The following is a 15,930-nucleotide window of genomic DNA, read 5'->3' as shown; positions in this document are numbered from 1 at the left end:
GAAAGTAAAGTAAAGCTTGCGTAGTAAAAGTTCCTTTCTTCTAGGGTTGTTTAGATATCATGGTGAATTATACCATGTCTTTATTTATACAGTTGTAGAAAGTAAAAATACGTAGTACAAGAAAACAGCTTTGTTTTTCCTTTCCTTTTTGCCTTCATATAATTGGACCTTTTCTTCTCTTTTGACCTTACATTGTAACTTTGGGGTTGCTTTAAGGAATACAGACACCACTGCAATGCATCCAGCTGTCATGAGACCATTAAGGAAGAAATAACTAGTTATTACGATCTTGATGACTGAAAATGTCTCATTAACATATTCTCTTTTTACTTGGTAAAAATTGCAAACTATTGACCTGCATGAGTTTACTGTGTGCAGTGTAGTTAATGAGGCTGGAACTGCTTTGGCGTGAGGCTCTTCTGGCTTATCCTGTTGTGACCTTCAGTCTTTAGCCTTCCAGCTTTAGTTTAACTTACGCATGCACTGACCTTTGCTATGGAAACGATATAGAAACACAAAAGCAACTTGGCTGAGTTTCCTCTGCAAAGCAGTGGGTGGTGTATCAGTATTCTGTTACAGAGGAGGGTTTCTAGAGGTCAGTAGTGACAGTACACAGTAACTTATTAGTTGGCTGCAGCACACTGCTTGCTACTCCTGGGAAAGTGGTATATTTTTTAAAAAGTAAATTTTTTTTGGTAGCACACAGCTGTAGGATTGTGTGCGTTCCAACATTTATTCCATTGATATGCATGGGGAGAAAAACAAACAAAAAGTTTGTTTTTGTTCATCTTTCTGTGAATGACCCGTGATTGAAGCTCACGTAGGCTGATATCGTAGCAATTTGTTATAAAGGATCTTCATCATAGCAATTCTGCAGCACTAACCAGAGGTTTGTAAAACGGTTTAGTTTTGATACGTGTAATCTCTTCAGAAACATTATGTTCTCACTGTACAAATTATCTACTACAGTAAGCTCAAATAACAGGTACCAGAGCTTCACTAGACACTTAAACAGAACATGATATGTATTTTCATTGAACAAAAAGTAGCATGTTTTTTGTTGAACTTAAATGTTTGGGCTGCTTACCACACAGTATTGTGCCTAACACAGATGAGCCAGTAAGGAAGTGTAACTAACTCCACTGTCATTGAATCAGCTCTTCTAAGAGTCAACATTTTTTGAATGAAAACCAAGCTGTAGCTTAATGTGTTTTAAATTTCCAAATACGTCATTTCTCATAATTTGAAGTTGATTGTGGATAGTGAGCCTCTGTTATTGCATCAGCAATGGTGGTTCAGGATCCAGATGCCATGTTTCCTTTAGGGAGAGTTTGTCATGTTGCTCGTTCATTTGGATTCTTTGGTAATTCAGTCTCCACTGGGGACCAAGGATGGTGGGTGTAGAGGTGTAGAGGTTCTATCACAATATCTTAGGCTTGCTGTCACCAGGCTTGTTCTTGTACTGATGTTACATTCATGCTCTTCTGCGTACTGCTGAACACAACTACAGTGAAATAAAGTAGGATTTCAAGATGAATTAACAAAGTAATCCAGCACTGTCCTCTGTTCTCATGTATGATATGAAATAGGCTGTCTTTAATTGCACGTTCATGTTGTGCTAGGCACAGAATGTAGCTCAGGAGGAGGGCCATAAATGATTCTCTAAAAGTATGCTCACAGATGACTGTTTATTAGTATGATACTGTATTTGGACTTATGTTAGACCTTAGCTCCATTCATTTAGTTTCAGAAGCAGTAGCAGTTGAAGTTAATTCCACTGAACTGTCCTTAGTATTGACCATAAACCAAAGCAATGTAAAAAGAGTAGCTAATCCAAGGTACATATGGATTGTATGTTTTTGGAAGTGATCTGCAGGCCTAAAAATAAGGGAGATTAATATCATATTTAGTGAATAAAAGGGAACTTGTGCCTTAAATGCAAAACAGCTCTCAACCAGAATTAGAGATCTGTAGCTGTTCCTGTCACAGTGTGAATGTGAATCATGGTCACAGATACTGCAGGAATGTAACTGAGAGACAACTATTGCTGTTTCTGACTAACCCATCCTACTTTGATATTACCTTGGCCTTTCCGAAGGACCAAAAAATGCTAAAAAGATAGATAGAATGGGAAACCTACTCAGAAAGACATTATTCAAGAGAAGTGTGCCATTGAGCAGACTGAGAGGAGTAGTAGGCTCCAGAGATTACCACCACCGTAAAACAGTTCATTTCAGCCCGCAGTAGTCTCCAGCTTCCTTCTTACTAATGAGGTGCAGCATCTTTTCCACAAGATCTCATCTCATTTTTTACTAACACTTTGACTCACTGTCCCCCAACAAAATCTTCTCTTCGATTAACAACGCTGTGTAAATTTGCTGGTGTACTCTTGTGGAATCCTTGTAATGCACACCTAGACAAAAAAAGGGGAAGTGCTAAAACCTAAAGCAGCTCTCCCCAGCTGCCAAAGGTTTCAGCTCCATGTGTACAGCTTCCGTAGGCAATTAGATTTGCCATCTTTTTTGCTGTTGGAAACACAATGTTTAAACATGAAAACACTTAAAGCTGCTCATTGCTTGCTTAGAAAAACTATTTCCTTGGTTCTTCGTAGCTCCTGTTTTCTGTGATCAGGCCCAGAATTACACTCTGCAGTGTAGGAGACAAGGTTATTCTTCTTTGCCTCTGCTCAGCTTACTTAACTGTCACACTCACTTGTAGACATTATTTATATTTATAGTTTAACTTTGTTTACTTTTCACATTCTCTTTTAATTTTAAACATTGAATAAACATAATAAATCACTTTATGGGAAAGTAAAATTTTATGAAGTCTCCTCTAGTTTTCCAGCATGTTATTACTCTGCCTAACCATATATATTCCAGTACCTTTAACAGGCCTTCACCACAGGTGCTTTAGCAGTGCATGAGAAGGCCATAGTGTAAGTGTCTGATTAACACAGCTCAGTGGTGGTGCAGGGAAGCTTGTTTGCTTTTCTTTTGAGATTGGTTTAAGCTTTTATTGCTTTTCAGTGTGTATGAAATTCTTAGGGGGTTATGATAATGTTATTATAGAACACTTTTAGTCAGGAGAAGCCTGATGTATATGTTTCTGATTTGTAACATGCGTAGGTTACATATGCATCCTCTAAATTATTGTATGAGTGCATTCTGTTTCATTACAACATTTTTCCTTGCAATGTTGTTGGAGCATTCGGTTTCACATTCATCTGTTGGTTAATCTAGTGTATATAAAGCAGGAATACAGTGCAGGCATACAAGTTTGTATTACAAGATCATCATTCAGAAAATGCACTTGATAAGTTGCTGATATGTAACTAATCTGTTGGTGGGATGGGGATTTTTTTTGTCTGTCTTTTCTGCCTCTTTCCCTTCCTCCAGCACACTTTGCAGAGTAACATTTGGAAACTCAGCCACCTGTGTCTTCCATAGCATATCTGAGCCAAGCATAGAGGGTGAACCTTTGCTCAGGAATAATGGAAGTAGTGTTAGAAACAGATCTGAGCAGCGCTCATGTAGAGTACAGCCATGCTGCCTGGGAAGCTGTACCCCTGCAGCACCAGGTATACTTTGCTTCACTGAATTAAGCTCCTGCTCTGTGCAGACTTGTGTAGGGTCTCTGCTGGCAGACTGGCACAGTGTTATGAGTCTGAGTCTCATTGCTGTTATCTCTAGAACTGTTGTGTACGTATCCATTGTTAAAGAAGGTGGAGATAGCTTTAATTGGAAATCAGCTTTGTCACAGTGACCCTGCTTGGAAGCTATTCAAGTTTTTGAATAGGTCTGGCTTGTAATTTTTATAGTTCCTAGTATTAAGAGTGAATACATTCCACAGTGCTCACAGTCAGCCTGTGTTTCATCATGTTAAGGCTGAATTTTAGCTGAGGAAAAAGGATGTGGAGTCACAGTGTGGAGAATTTTGGAAAAGGTGACTACTGTAAATGCTAAATTAATACATGTACTTAGAGTAAATAATGCGTAAAGAATACTTAAGTGTTCTAAAAGAATAGAGATTTGTTCAAAGAGTGTTGTGGTATTACAGTAAAATATTTTGTAAAGATGGAGTCTTGCATCAAGTATTAAAAGGAAATTATCCTTAATTAATATGAGTCCCTATGTCCCACTTTCAGTGGGATGATAAAAGCAGGATGTTATGAGCTGTTTTTGTTGCTGTAGTTTATGGGTGACTTAACAAATGCAGGGCAAGAAACCTGTCAGAACACTGATGGTCACAGCAGCTGTGTGTACTTTAATATCAGTAAATGCTTCAATATTGCATTTATTTACATGGATATCAACTCTGGTAGCCTAGACTTTTGTTAGTGACTGAGGTTTTAGGTTTCTTCTTCTGAATATAGCTTTTTGTATTGAGAACTCTAGTAAGAGCAAAAAGATTTTACATATTTGAAAGAATATAAGCCTATCAGCAGTAGAAATACATACATAAATGCAAAGAAATGAAATCCTTTAAGAAACTTGATAGAAATGAATCAATTATAGGACAGAATATTGCATTTAATAAAAGTTGCCGTGACTTTAAGCTTTGTCTACCTTTAGTGACAGGTACTTTTCCTTCACTGTAACAAGGATCCCAAGAGGTAAGGATTGATCAAGCCATAAGATGATGTGACTTTTTGATTTAACATTATTACATCTGTTTTCCTGCTTGCCTGCAAACAAGTGAATTGCTGGAATCAAGGAGGAAGCAGAATTTGAGTTTCAGAGCTGAAGCCAGTGTAGTTCAGTTATGTACGTTTTGTGGTAGAAGTTGGACTGGGCTGACCTTCCGAAGGTACAAGGAGATCTGGGGACAACAGAATCCAGAATTCTTTGCCTTCCAATAATTCCCTTGCTGTAGTAATGGTCCAGAGGTCACTCAGCCCAGAACAACAATAGAAACAGAAATTCCAAACTGCTTCCTTTCTCCTCGTACTCCCACTCTTAACAAACAAACAAACAACAACAACAACAAAAAACAACCCAAACACAGGAGACTGAATAAGTATGCAAACTAAGTATTGCTCTTTCAGACAAATGCAGAAAAGTGAACTAATGTTTAAATACATCCTTTTTTTCATCAGCTCCTGGGCTACAGCGAAAAGCCTGTAAACCTGCAGATGTTCATCGGAACTGCAGATGATCGCTACTTAAGGCCTCATGCATTTTACCAGGTGCACCGAATCACTGGAAAAACTGTTGCTACAGCAAGTCAGGAGATAATCATTGCCAGCACAAAAGTTTTGGAAATACCACTTCTTCCTGAAAATAATATGTCAGCCAGGTACTTTGCAGCTCTACAGCTGATTTATCTTTTTTTTCTTTCCCTTTTGTACTAAAGAAACATCTAGTAAAACAGTATATTTATGATTCATGATAAATGTGTCAGCACTGAGAAATAAGTAAGGCTTCAGGTAATGTTAGAAGTAATGAAGCAGGGAAACAAGGAAGCTCATGTGATTGGTGGGAAGATGAACGACTTGGGGGTTTATGCTTTCCCATCTAATCTGTATGTATGTATGACCCCACATTTGTAGAATTGCATGTGAACTGTAACTGGCTGGTAGAGTTCAGCTGCTTGTTTTTCAGTAACGTGGTTGTCTGACTTCTCATATCCTGACAGGCATTTTCTCTTAATTTTTTTTTAACAGTTGAGTTATTCTAATGTTTCAGGTCTTGACAGATAGAATGTGCCAAATAATAGTTTAATACTGCTTAGTTTCAGCAACAATTTTACTGCTCTGTTCTGCCTGGAGTGTCCATGAAGTGAGTGAAGCAGTTATTTGTTAATGTAGCTTGTTTATTTCTAATGAGACTTCTAAGGCCAGCTTAGATTTCCTAAAGTTACAGGTCTCATGCTACTTCCATTGAATGCTCTGGACCCACAGTCTTCAGAAGCTTCTGTGTTATTTGATTGAAGTATTGTGTGGCTTATGTGAATAATCAATAACCATACAGAATGGTAGCTGGGATGTGATGGCTGCAGTTCTGTCATTCTCTCTTCCTAAGCTGAACTAAATATCGTCCTTGTAAATGTTTACTGCATTACATAGCTTACTTTGAATAACACTAGAGGTTGAAAAAAGCAGCAGCTAGGTGTTTGTAAGGCAGAATATATAAAATTTGCTGACATTTGACACCAACATCTGTTAATGGAAACATTTAAAACAGCATAACGTGGGGAAAATTTGCATCTTCTTCATCCTTTAACAGAAAGGCTTGCAGAGTATACTTAAGCAAAAGTTTGATTCATTTTCTTCCATTTCTCTTCTAATCCTCACCTCCCTCCAGTATCGATTGTGCGGGTATTTTGAAACTTCGCAATTCAGATATTGAGCTCCGTAAGGGAGAGACAGATATTGGAAGAAAGAATACCAGAGTCCGACTCGTGTTTCGTGTTCACATCCCACAACCTAGTGGAAAAGTCTTATCTCTGCAGACTGCTTCCATACCTGTTGAATGCTGTAAGATTGCTTTAACTATATGTAATTCATACTCGTGTTTCCTGCACGTGTCTGTGATAATGTCATTCTGATGATATTTACTGTCAGAATATCTGTAATGATTGCGTGTGAAAAGTATTGCGTGTAAGGAGCTTAATTAAGAAAAAATGATACCTGTTTATTTGAGGATGGTAGTTAGCAGTGGGTAACCTGAAGGTTCTGGGGAATAGCAGTGTTTTAGGCTTTAAACCTAATACTGCAGTCACACAATTAGCAGCTTAAGAAGGAGGCAGCGGCGAAAGTAAGTATTTGTTTTAGGAAGAAATAATACCTTTCATTTACAACAGTCTGTATACCATTACTTGTTTTACAGCAATACCTGATGAGCAGCTGACCTTGTAGGAAGTTCATGTCTTTAAATGCTGGCAGTAAGGAAATGAATCAAATAAGAAAGTAGCTTCTAAAGTACTTTTTAACTTACTGTTCCTTACTTAAAAATTGCATTTGCTGTAACAGTAGAATCTGTTGGGTTTCATGGCTTCTTATTGTTTGTTAAAAGAATTATGTTGAAATTAGGTAGATAGAACAAACAGGTTAAATAATGCACAATTTATATACTTATATATTTGTATTTATTTATATTATACTTAATATATATTTATAGGTAACTTTTAGTTTCTACTCCAATGCTTTAGTTTTGGGCCGTAGGAGAATTGCTGCTATGGTTATAACTGAGAGTAATATTTTTCTGCTTCCTTTTGTTTTAAAGCTCAGCGATCTGCTCAAGAACTTCCTCAGATTGAGAAGTACAGCATCAATAGTTGCTCAGTCAATGGAGGCCATGAAATGGTGGTAACAGGATCTAATTTCCTTCCAGAATCAAAAATCATATTTTTTGAAAAAGGACAAGGTAAGTGCTTCTCTATTTTATTCCTTAACAACAAAATAAGAAAACACTACCTAAGCTTAATTTTAGGAAAAAAGGATATTTTTAAATATAAAAAAAATGAAGTCTGAAGTAGGAATTTGAAACTTCAGCTTGAACACTGATCTGTAGGTGGTGGTTGGCAGTGATTGCTGAGAACAGCACTTGTGATCTGGGAAGACAGCTGCAGCATAACTGGCTTTGAATAAAGATGCAGTTAATAGATCATATCATTTATTTTCTTCTCCTTAATATAACAAGAAAAGGTGAAAAATAAATATGGGAAATAATGAAAACCTACTGGTTTTCACTGATATTTTTGGTGTTACTTCATGTTTTATCATTACATGGAACTTAATTATTTATTTTGCTTCTCGAGGCTTTGGTTGCAGTCAGAGCTTTTACAAAAGCACTAGCTTAGCTCTCCTGTTATTTTAGGTTAAAAATTTAAAATATGTCTCAATAAATATATTAAAAATACATGATAAAATGTGTATCATCACAAAACTTGATATTAAAATTGAATTTTTTACCCAAAGTCTCTGATTCTTCAGAGTTGCAGTGTAAAGGATCATTTAGTTGTGGTGGTTGCATCATAAACATACAGGCTCAGTTCCTGCAAGTCTCAAATACAGATACAAAATTCACTGAGAAGTCACATTTGTGATGTAAGAACTGCCTGTAACAGAATGTTGAAGTGGAAAATTGGTAGAAAAATGTTGCTTTTTATCTGGAGTTAAGCCATTTTTTTCCATAGTTTTGTCATTTTTCAGAAATAACTACTATTTGCATACCAATTAAATTTTGTTTAATAATGCAACTACATCAACTAGGGAATTCAACACTCAAAAATCCAATGAAAATATCTTTGCTACTCTTCCCTGAACAACTGAAAGCGGGTATTCCAGTTCCAGCAGTGATAATTTAACTTGTTGGATAATTTAGCATCTTGGAGCAGTATGTATATGTAACGTATGCATGTATGCACCTGTGTTTATCACTAAACAAAGTAAATTAAGGGGTTGCAGCTAAGTCCAATTCTGCCACATCCTTGTTTTTCTTAAATATTTAAGTAAAGGTGTGGTGTTGATTTTGTTTTAATTGGCAAATGCAGCATAAGTTGCTTTTTTAATGCATTGTATATGTTGATATCCATTTTTTCAGGTTGTACTTTTAAGCCCTTTTGAGGAAACATTGCTGCTGGTCAGTAGATTAAGGATGGCAGGTTGTGCTAGGTCAGAGCAAGGAGGATGTTCACTAAGGTTCAGTGACCTCCCTCACAGCACAGACAGCTTGCCCCATAGTTGAACTACAGGACCTTTTGGTTCTGCAGCACATATTTGCCTTCATTTTATAACCTTTGGATATGTACAGGCAGCTACGGTTTATATTGTTTTTCATATGGTGACTGAGCCTGTAAATCTTCAGCATGTTTGTTTGAATAATCCTAAATAGTATTGGTTATTTAACTTCATTTTTAAAAATGATTTGGGGAAAAAAAAACCCTCCAACCACACTGCCTCCTTTAGAGCCAGATCCAGCTGTTTGTAATCAGGTTCTGTTAAATGCAGAATCTTACACAACATTCAGCTTCAGTGCCTGTAGTACTTAAACTCCAAAGAATCCCTATGTAGTGCAATCTGTTTAAAATGTATGTCACTGAATTGCTGTTTTATGACTGACAGGAAATGCACTTCTCAAGTATTTAAGATGAAGTATTTAAGGATTTTAGAAGATGCTTTTTGCTTCAATTATTTGTTAATTTCTCCCAACAGATGGACGACCTCAGTGGGAGGTAGAAGGGAAAATAATTAGGGAAAAGTGTCAAGGGGTGAGAAACTTTCTTTTTCTTTCTTTAGAAATCATGTTTTAAAGTGAGGAACTACTCATCTTCATTGTTCTGAAATTTAGACCTCGTTTAGCAAAGCAGATCATTGTCTGATTCAGACAGACGACTGGAGACTTCTAAATTGCCTTGATTCTTTAAAATAGCCATTAAGATGATGTGCTGAAAGAACTGGAAGTAGATGCTTGAGAAAGCATTGCAAAAAGAAATTCAAATTGGGCAAAAAAAACCCTGAAAATAAGTTTTGTAAGATGACTAGTAATTTCTAGCGCATTAGAATCTTTCTTTCAAGCTTAAGTGATCCAAAGTGCAATTCTTTTTGACTCCTGGTGTATTTTATGCACTGGCAGGTAAACGAAGCATCATTTAGAAGTGTCTCTTTAACAAGTGCTACCTTCAGAACGCTTTGGTTTAGGAAAGAAAAGAAGTCTCTGGTTAACAGTTTGCTAATAGTGCTGCTTTGATATGTAATATAGGCATAAATTTCAAGTTCATCTGTTGAGGAATATCAGTCTGCTTTAGTTTTACTGTTAAACTGAACAGTTGGTTCTTCTGTGATTAATAGCAGTTTCATTTGCATTTAATATGTAAAATGTTTTCTTTGAAACTTTCTTACAGGCAAACATCATACTTGAAGTTCCACCATACCACAACAAAACTATTACAGCTGCAGTTCAGGTGCAGTTTTATCTCTGCAATGGCAAGAGGAAAAAAAGCCAATCTCAGCGTTTTACTTACACACCAGGTACTAAATGTAAAAAAAGTAAAAAGCTGCATTTTATATATATTTTTTTTTAGGTAAGCATTTCAAAGTAGGTTAGACAGTCTTTGTACCTTTGACAGGCAGATGAGACTAGCTTTGAACAGTCTGAAATTTAGAGTAATAAGTGCTACAACTACAGCCAAGTATTTCTATGTTACACATTTTACAGAATAATTTGCATTTTACCAAAAAAGTGTTAATCTTGTATGTTTGGCATGAGAAAACTACTAGATATACAGTGCCTCCTGCTTTGCCTGCCACTACCTTGCTATTAAGAAATTCGTGCCCACTGAGAGTGGTCACAGTTCACAGGGGACAAATGATGAATTTAGATCCTTTGCTGCTGTTTGGAGGACCTAAGGTCAGATACCTAAGAGTCTTTTGTATGAATATTGAAACAATCTTCTTGAAGATAACTTGTATACTGGCAAAGAAAGCTTCCATTAATTTACACTATTTAAAATAAGCTCTGCTTGCTGCTTGTACTCTAAAATTACAGACTGTGCATAAATTGAGCAACGTTACTTAAGTATGTGGTGCACTAGGTATACATTTGTTGTGTTCTCAAATATATCTGATGCTATTCTTAAGAATATCAGCTCCTAAGATAATTACAAAAATATCATCTAAGATGCATCTTGCGATGCATATTCAAAGTGGAATGAAGTAATGAAACCTACTGCTTAAATAAGAAAGTGTTCTACTTATAACTGCAGCTGTAGTTGCACAAGCTTTTAAACCCCCATTTATTAATATGTTTAACACTTCAACATTAATGTAAAATGTAGAATAGCAACCAAGCTTTAAAAAACATAGTATTTTTCTACTGTTTGTTCTTAAAATCTGTATCTTTTCCTGAGCCTACCTGTGACTTCAAAAAAAAAAAAAGACAAGTAAAAGTGGTATCTGTTTAAAAAAAAAAAAGCATTTGCTTTTTCCTTGTGCCTCATTTGAACTCTTATCTGACTGTTTTTAGCAGAGCCTGGTAGCAGCCCCTGCACACATACCCTTGGTAAGCTGTATCATTTGGATGTACTACTGGACTTTCTCTGGCTGGGTTGCAATAAGAGCCACGCACTGCATACAGGGTAGTTCAGAAAGGAGAAAACTGCCTTTGAATAAATGCTAGGAGGATTCTTCTCCCTTTATGCCTGTAGTGCTAATTCTTGAAGTCAAAGAAAATAAAAGCATAGCAAAAGGAAAAGGGAAATTAGAACAAGGATATAAACAGTACTATCATGGTTGTTAAATGACAGTGTGCATGTATTTATCACAGGCTGAAAATGAATTGGAATTGTAATACACAGTTTTACTTTTTCTAGTTATAATGAAGCAAGAGCACAGAGATGAGGTGGATTTGTCTACTGTTCCATCCTTGGCACTGCCTCACACGAGCAACGTCCAAGGCCTGCATTCTATCCGAACTCAGTTGCCTTCACCAGAGCAAGGCCATCCTCATGACAATTTACTGTCTACATCACCCAGGAGCCTTGTGTGTCCAGTTCAACCACCATATACAGCAATGGTGACCTCAGCGGTATCCCACCTGTCGCATATGCAAGGTAGAAACCTTAGTCCAAGTGAAGAGTGTCATGTTTTGCCCCCTGCTGTGGTTCAGTCTTTTCAGGTAACATCAGCACCTCCTGTGAGGCCTTCCTATCAGCCTATGCAGTCCAGTGATGTGTACAACGAACAGTCTGGTCTTCCTATGAACTCTGCCTCCAGCCAAGGATTTGATGCTATTTCATTTCAGCAAGACACAGCTGTACCTCATCTGATAAACCTTAGCTGCCAAGCTCTACCACCTATGCCGTTCCATTCTTCAAATCCAGGTTCTGTGTCAACATCAAGTACAGCAGGGCACCCGCTAGCACGCTCAGCACATTCAGGACAGTCATCTTCGCACCTGCCATCGATGGGATACCACTGCCCAAGCGCCGGGCAGGCCTCTCTCCCTTCTGCAATGAGTCGCTCCCTTGGGCAGTCTTCTCCCCAGCTGCAGCAAGTCCCATACCATTCTACAAACCCAGCCTCCACTTCCCCATCCCCAACAGCTTCCCATCCTTTGGTCCATTCACCGCTGTCCGGACCATCATCACCCCAGCTACAACCTATGCCTTACCAATCTCCTAGCTCAGGACCTGCCTCATCTCCCCCACCAGCCACTGTAAGTCAGTCGGGACAGCACTCCCCTCAAGCACATAGTCCTGCATTGGGAGGTCTTAATGCAGCTTCGTCTTTAGTGCACCATCCCGTGTGCGATTCATCTCCATTTTCACCAGATGGGGCAGCTATTAACATTAAGCCAGAACCTGAAGATCGAGAATTGAATTTTCAGATAGGACTACAAGACATCACACTGGATGATGGTAAGTGGATTTAATATTTTAATACTGGGGTATAATTACAAATTACACTGAACCAAAAATTGTTGAAGGAAATGGTTATTTTGCTCACAGAAGTATATTTGTACTATAAAAATGGAGTCGTATTTTTGCATCCAAAGCAATGACTTATTTAAAGCTAACAATAGTCATACAGTTGAACTAGTTTAGCATACAGTTTGCCTGTAGCCTTTGTTTTTAGTCATAAAACAAGGCCAGAGAATTAATTCCTGCATATCTACACTTTATCTACAGGGAATTAATTTGAAGCCTCTTCTAATTTCCAGCATATTTCAGTGAAAGTCATCAAAATATCTGAGTTACGTAACTGTAGTTCAGATCATGATTTCATGGAGCTATCCCAGTTCTGAGAGGCAGGCTGTTTTGCTGGAAGTACAGCACGTGCATTTTGGCACCATCTTAGTCTCTTCCTCTACATTCCGTAGAAAAGCTGCCATCATTCAGCACCTCTGCTCACTGTAGCTGTTGGCTTTCTCCTTACCACTTTGGCTACATTTTTGAGAAATTCACCAGCTTCCTGTAAACAAGGACCATGATGGAAGGCATTCTGATGCTAAGGCCAGACCATAAAATCCTCAACTCGAAATACCTGGACAGTGTTAATTTAGAAAACCAAGTGGAAAGTAGCAGTTATCAGATGCTGAGTGTTGGGAGTATTTTAGGCATATGTGAGAAGGAATTTAAAGAAAGCGTCAGATTGAAGTGACTGAAAGAGCAGAAAGGCCTGGCCTTAAAAGGTATGTAGAAGGTATTTGATATTAATGATGGGCACCTTACTAGTATCTGTTTTCTCCAGTAGGTTTAGCTGTAGTTTTTTAGTTATCCCTTGCAAGAGTAGGCTATCTGTTAAATATCCACATCAGTCAGCTTTCCTTGAATTAGAAAGGAAAAAAAGAGACCAACTCTTTCCAGGACATGCTGAGAGAAGAGGAAGACTTTAGGGAACAGAATATTTAAAATTTCTACTTCCACGCTAGAGGAGTGAGAACGAAATCTAATGTTTCCAAAAAATGTCACATTAGAACCTGTCTCTTAGCCTGCTTCCCTTCACACCCACGAAAAAGATACAGAAATTGAAAAATAAAAACAAACCACCTAAATACTGTAATTAAACCCTTCACACTGTAAGCAGAAGCATTTAGCATTTATGAGCAGCTCAGTTTGGAAGTTCCTGCCTGGAAGTTAGAATGAATGCACGGTAGAGAAAAGAAAGCAAACTTTTTTCCCCCTATATCTCAAGTTGAAATTTCTTCTAGAAACTGTTTTTTCTGCTTTACATTTAAATTATTGAGTTGTTTCTATGCTGACAAACATTATATTCTTTCAATAGCAGGAAAAGCTTAAAGTGTACCCATTTGCTAATATGTTAGAGAAATAAAACCAGTATGCAGAAGATACAAATGACCACAGTTTCAATAATTATTATTTTCCAAAATAATGCTGGCTGTGGTAGTTAGTCACATAACCTGTGAGTACACTGTTTGTTTCCTATATGGAAAACAACATATTTTTAAATGCTAAACAACCCCTGGCATAAGCTATACATTTACAAGTGTTTAAATGATGTTCACTGCAGTTCAGTATTACTGCCATTCAGTGATTGAATTGTTCAGAAGTAGAAATCTGAGAAATGGAAAACTGGTAGATTTTATTCTTATTCAGTCTGCCAGTTCAGGTTTGATGTGGAGCCTGAAACTTGCTGTTCCAAAAGTCTTAAAGAGCACAGTGACATGAAACAAGCTGCTCAATGTTCTCAACATGAATAAATACACCCTCTCTTTGACCAGCTTGTATTTTAAAAAATAATAAAAAAAAAGTTTAGACAGGAACTTTTTAAAACGTATCTAATGTTTTACTGTGGTTTATGAAATAATTAGAAAAAATTGCTTTTGTTTATTATTGAATTTTAGTTTCCATACAAATAGAGCTGGACACAAATTGCAGATGAATTACTCTAATGTTATAAAAACTAAAAAAAATCCAAACGTAAGTGGACATATAAATAAATATTAATAGGGTGCGTTCTCCCAAGTAACGTATCAAACATGAAAGCTATATTTAGCTAGAAAATGGGCTTTTAAATAGGTTACCAATTAAGGCAAGTAAACTGCCCCCAAAATAATCCTAAGGCCAACTAAATTTTTTGTTTAAATTGTATCTTGATTACTGCACTCAGTAGCTTAAAACAAACAAACAAATCTGACAACATAAATAATCTTCTTTCAGTAAGGTGCACTATTTTAAAATCAGCACAGATAGTTTCTTTATCAAGAAAATAAAGTACTGGAACAGAATTTGAGTGGTGTACAAAATGCTACTTCTCATTACCAAGCTGTTTAGCTTGCCAGAATATCCTTCCCCCCCACAAATCCAAAACTTAATATGGAACAACAGAGCTCCTACTTCAATCTTGATCCAGCATCTCTTGGAAGGTGCAAAATCTGGATTCTCTCTTTTCAGTTCTTTTGCAACATCAGAAACACTTGGCAATGACCAGAACAGAGCATCATTTTAGTTTAGTTCTATTCCTTTGCCCTTAACACAAGTGGGGCCCTCTTCAGACTGAGTGAAAAAAGCTTTCAGAATTGGAAAGCAGATCCTTTACCTGAATTACACTTACAGGAAAAAAAAAAAGTTTACTTCAGCCAGTGTGGCTTTTTGTTTTCCAACAGGATCTGACTGATGTTTTAGGGCTTTCCAGTTGATGCCTTGAATTTGCCCTTAGATTTGGGTTCATAACTATTCCCACAGTCTTTGCTTCCCACATTTTGTAACTCACTTAAAGACTCTAAGGACATCTAGATATGAAATTAGAAGATTAAAGAAAATGTTTGATACATAAGACAAATTCAAAGTATTCAAACTTGTATTTTAGGCTGCTACTTAAAGGACATCATGAAAACCAGTGCTGTTTTCTCCTGCTTAGGACTTTCCAGTAGTCCAATCTGCACAAGCTGATATTGCACTGCATAAGAGCAGCTTCCTATGCTTTATTTGTCCCATTCCCTTCTCCATCTCCTCCCCTCCTTCCTTTAACAGCTTTCACTAAGTCCTTCCTCTGCCTGTCTTCCCAGGCTGACATTTCCCTGTATAGATAGCAGAATACTTAGGGCTGCAAGTGTAAACAAGAAAGCTACAACAGTTGGTCATTTCAGTCCTTTCCTGTGTATGTGGTCCATTCTGTGTTCTGTTGTGCAATCATCTAATAAAGGTCCCATTTCTTTACAACTAGTAAAAAATTAGTCAAAGTTGCCTCCAATCTAGTTCTCTGATGAGGCCCTGTTAATTTGTTCACTTTTTTTTTTTTTTTTAAGTAAAAAAGTAAAGCTTCCACTGTGATAGTTTGCCTATCCCACTGTCAAGTTCTGATTTAAAGCTATTTCTAATTACTGTTGATCTTACAAGAACCTAGGTTTATTTTACGGTTTAGGAGTCGAGTTTACCTTGTATTCATGGCTTTCTTCAACGATTGAGGATTTTCCTTAGCGATGTATTTCTATAACTGTATTTAACCTATTTAAGTATTATGTTAGT

General features: G+C 37.1%; 1 protein-coding gene across 1 annotated transcript in view; it reads left to right on the top strand.

The window, feature by feature from the left end:
- The window catches only part of NFATC3 (nuclear factor of activated T cells 3), a 38,234-nt gene extending 22,531 nt beyond the window's left edge, over positions 1 to 15,703 (top strand). The window contains exons 4-9 of the mRNA XM_010717818.3: positions 5,099 to 5,298; positions 6,306 to 6,478; positions 7,227 to 7,367; positions 9,158 to 9,213; positions 9,847 to 9,973; positions 11,314 to 15,703. Coding sequence (XP_010716120.1) covers positions 5,099 to 5,298; positions 6,306 to 6,478; positions 7,227 to 7,367; positions 9,158 to 9,213; positions 9,847 to 9,973; positions 11,314 to 12,374 — 1,758 coding nt within the window. The 3' untranslated portion in view covers positions 12,375 to 15,703. The remainder of the gene's footprint in view (positions 1 to 5,098; positions 5,299 to 6,305; positions 6,479 to 7,226; positions 7,368 to 9,157; positions 9,214 to 9,846; positions 9,974 to 11,313) is intronic.
- Positions 15,704 to 15,930: the final 227 nt, after the last annotated feature.

Source organism: Meleagris gallopavo, chromosome 13 (assembly GCF_000146605.3).
Source record: "Meleagris gallopavo isolate NT-WF06-2002-E0010 breed Aviagen turkey brand Nicholas breeding stock chromosome 13, Turkey_5.1, whole genome shotgun sequence".
In the NCBI taxonomy this organism is placed as follows: domain Eukaryota; kingdom Metazoa; phylum Chordata; class Aves; order Galliformes; family Phasianidae; genus Meleagris; species Meleagris gallopavo.
This window is presented reverse-complemented; position numbering and strand designations above follow the sequence as displayed.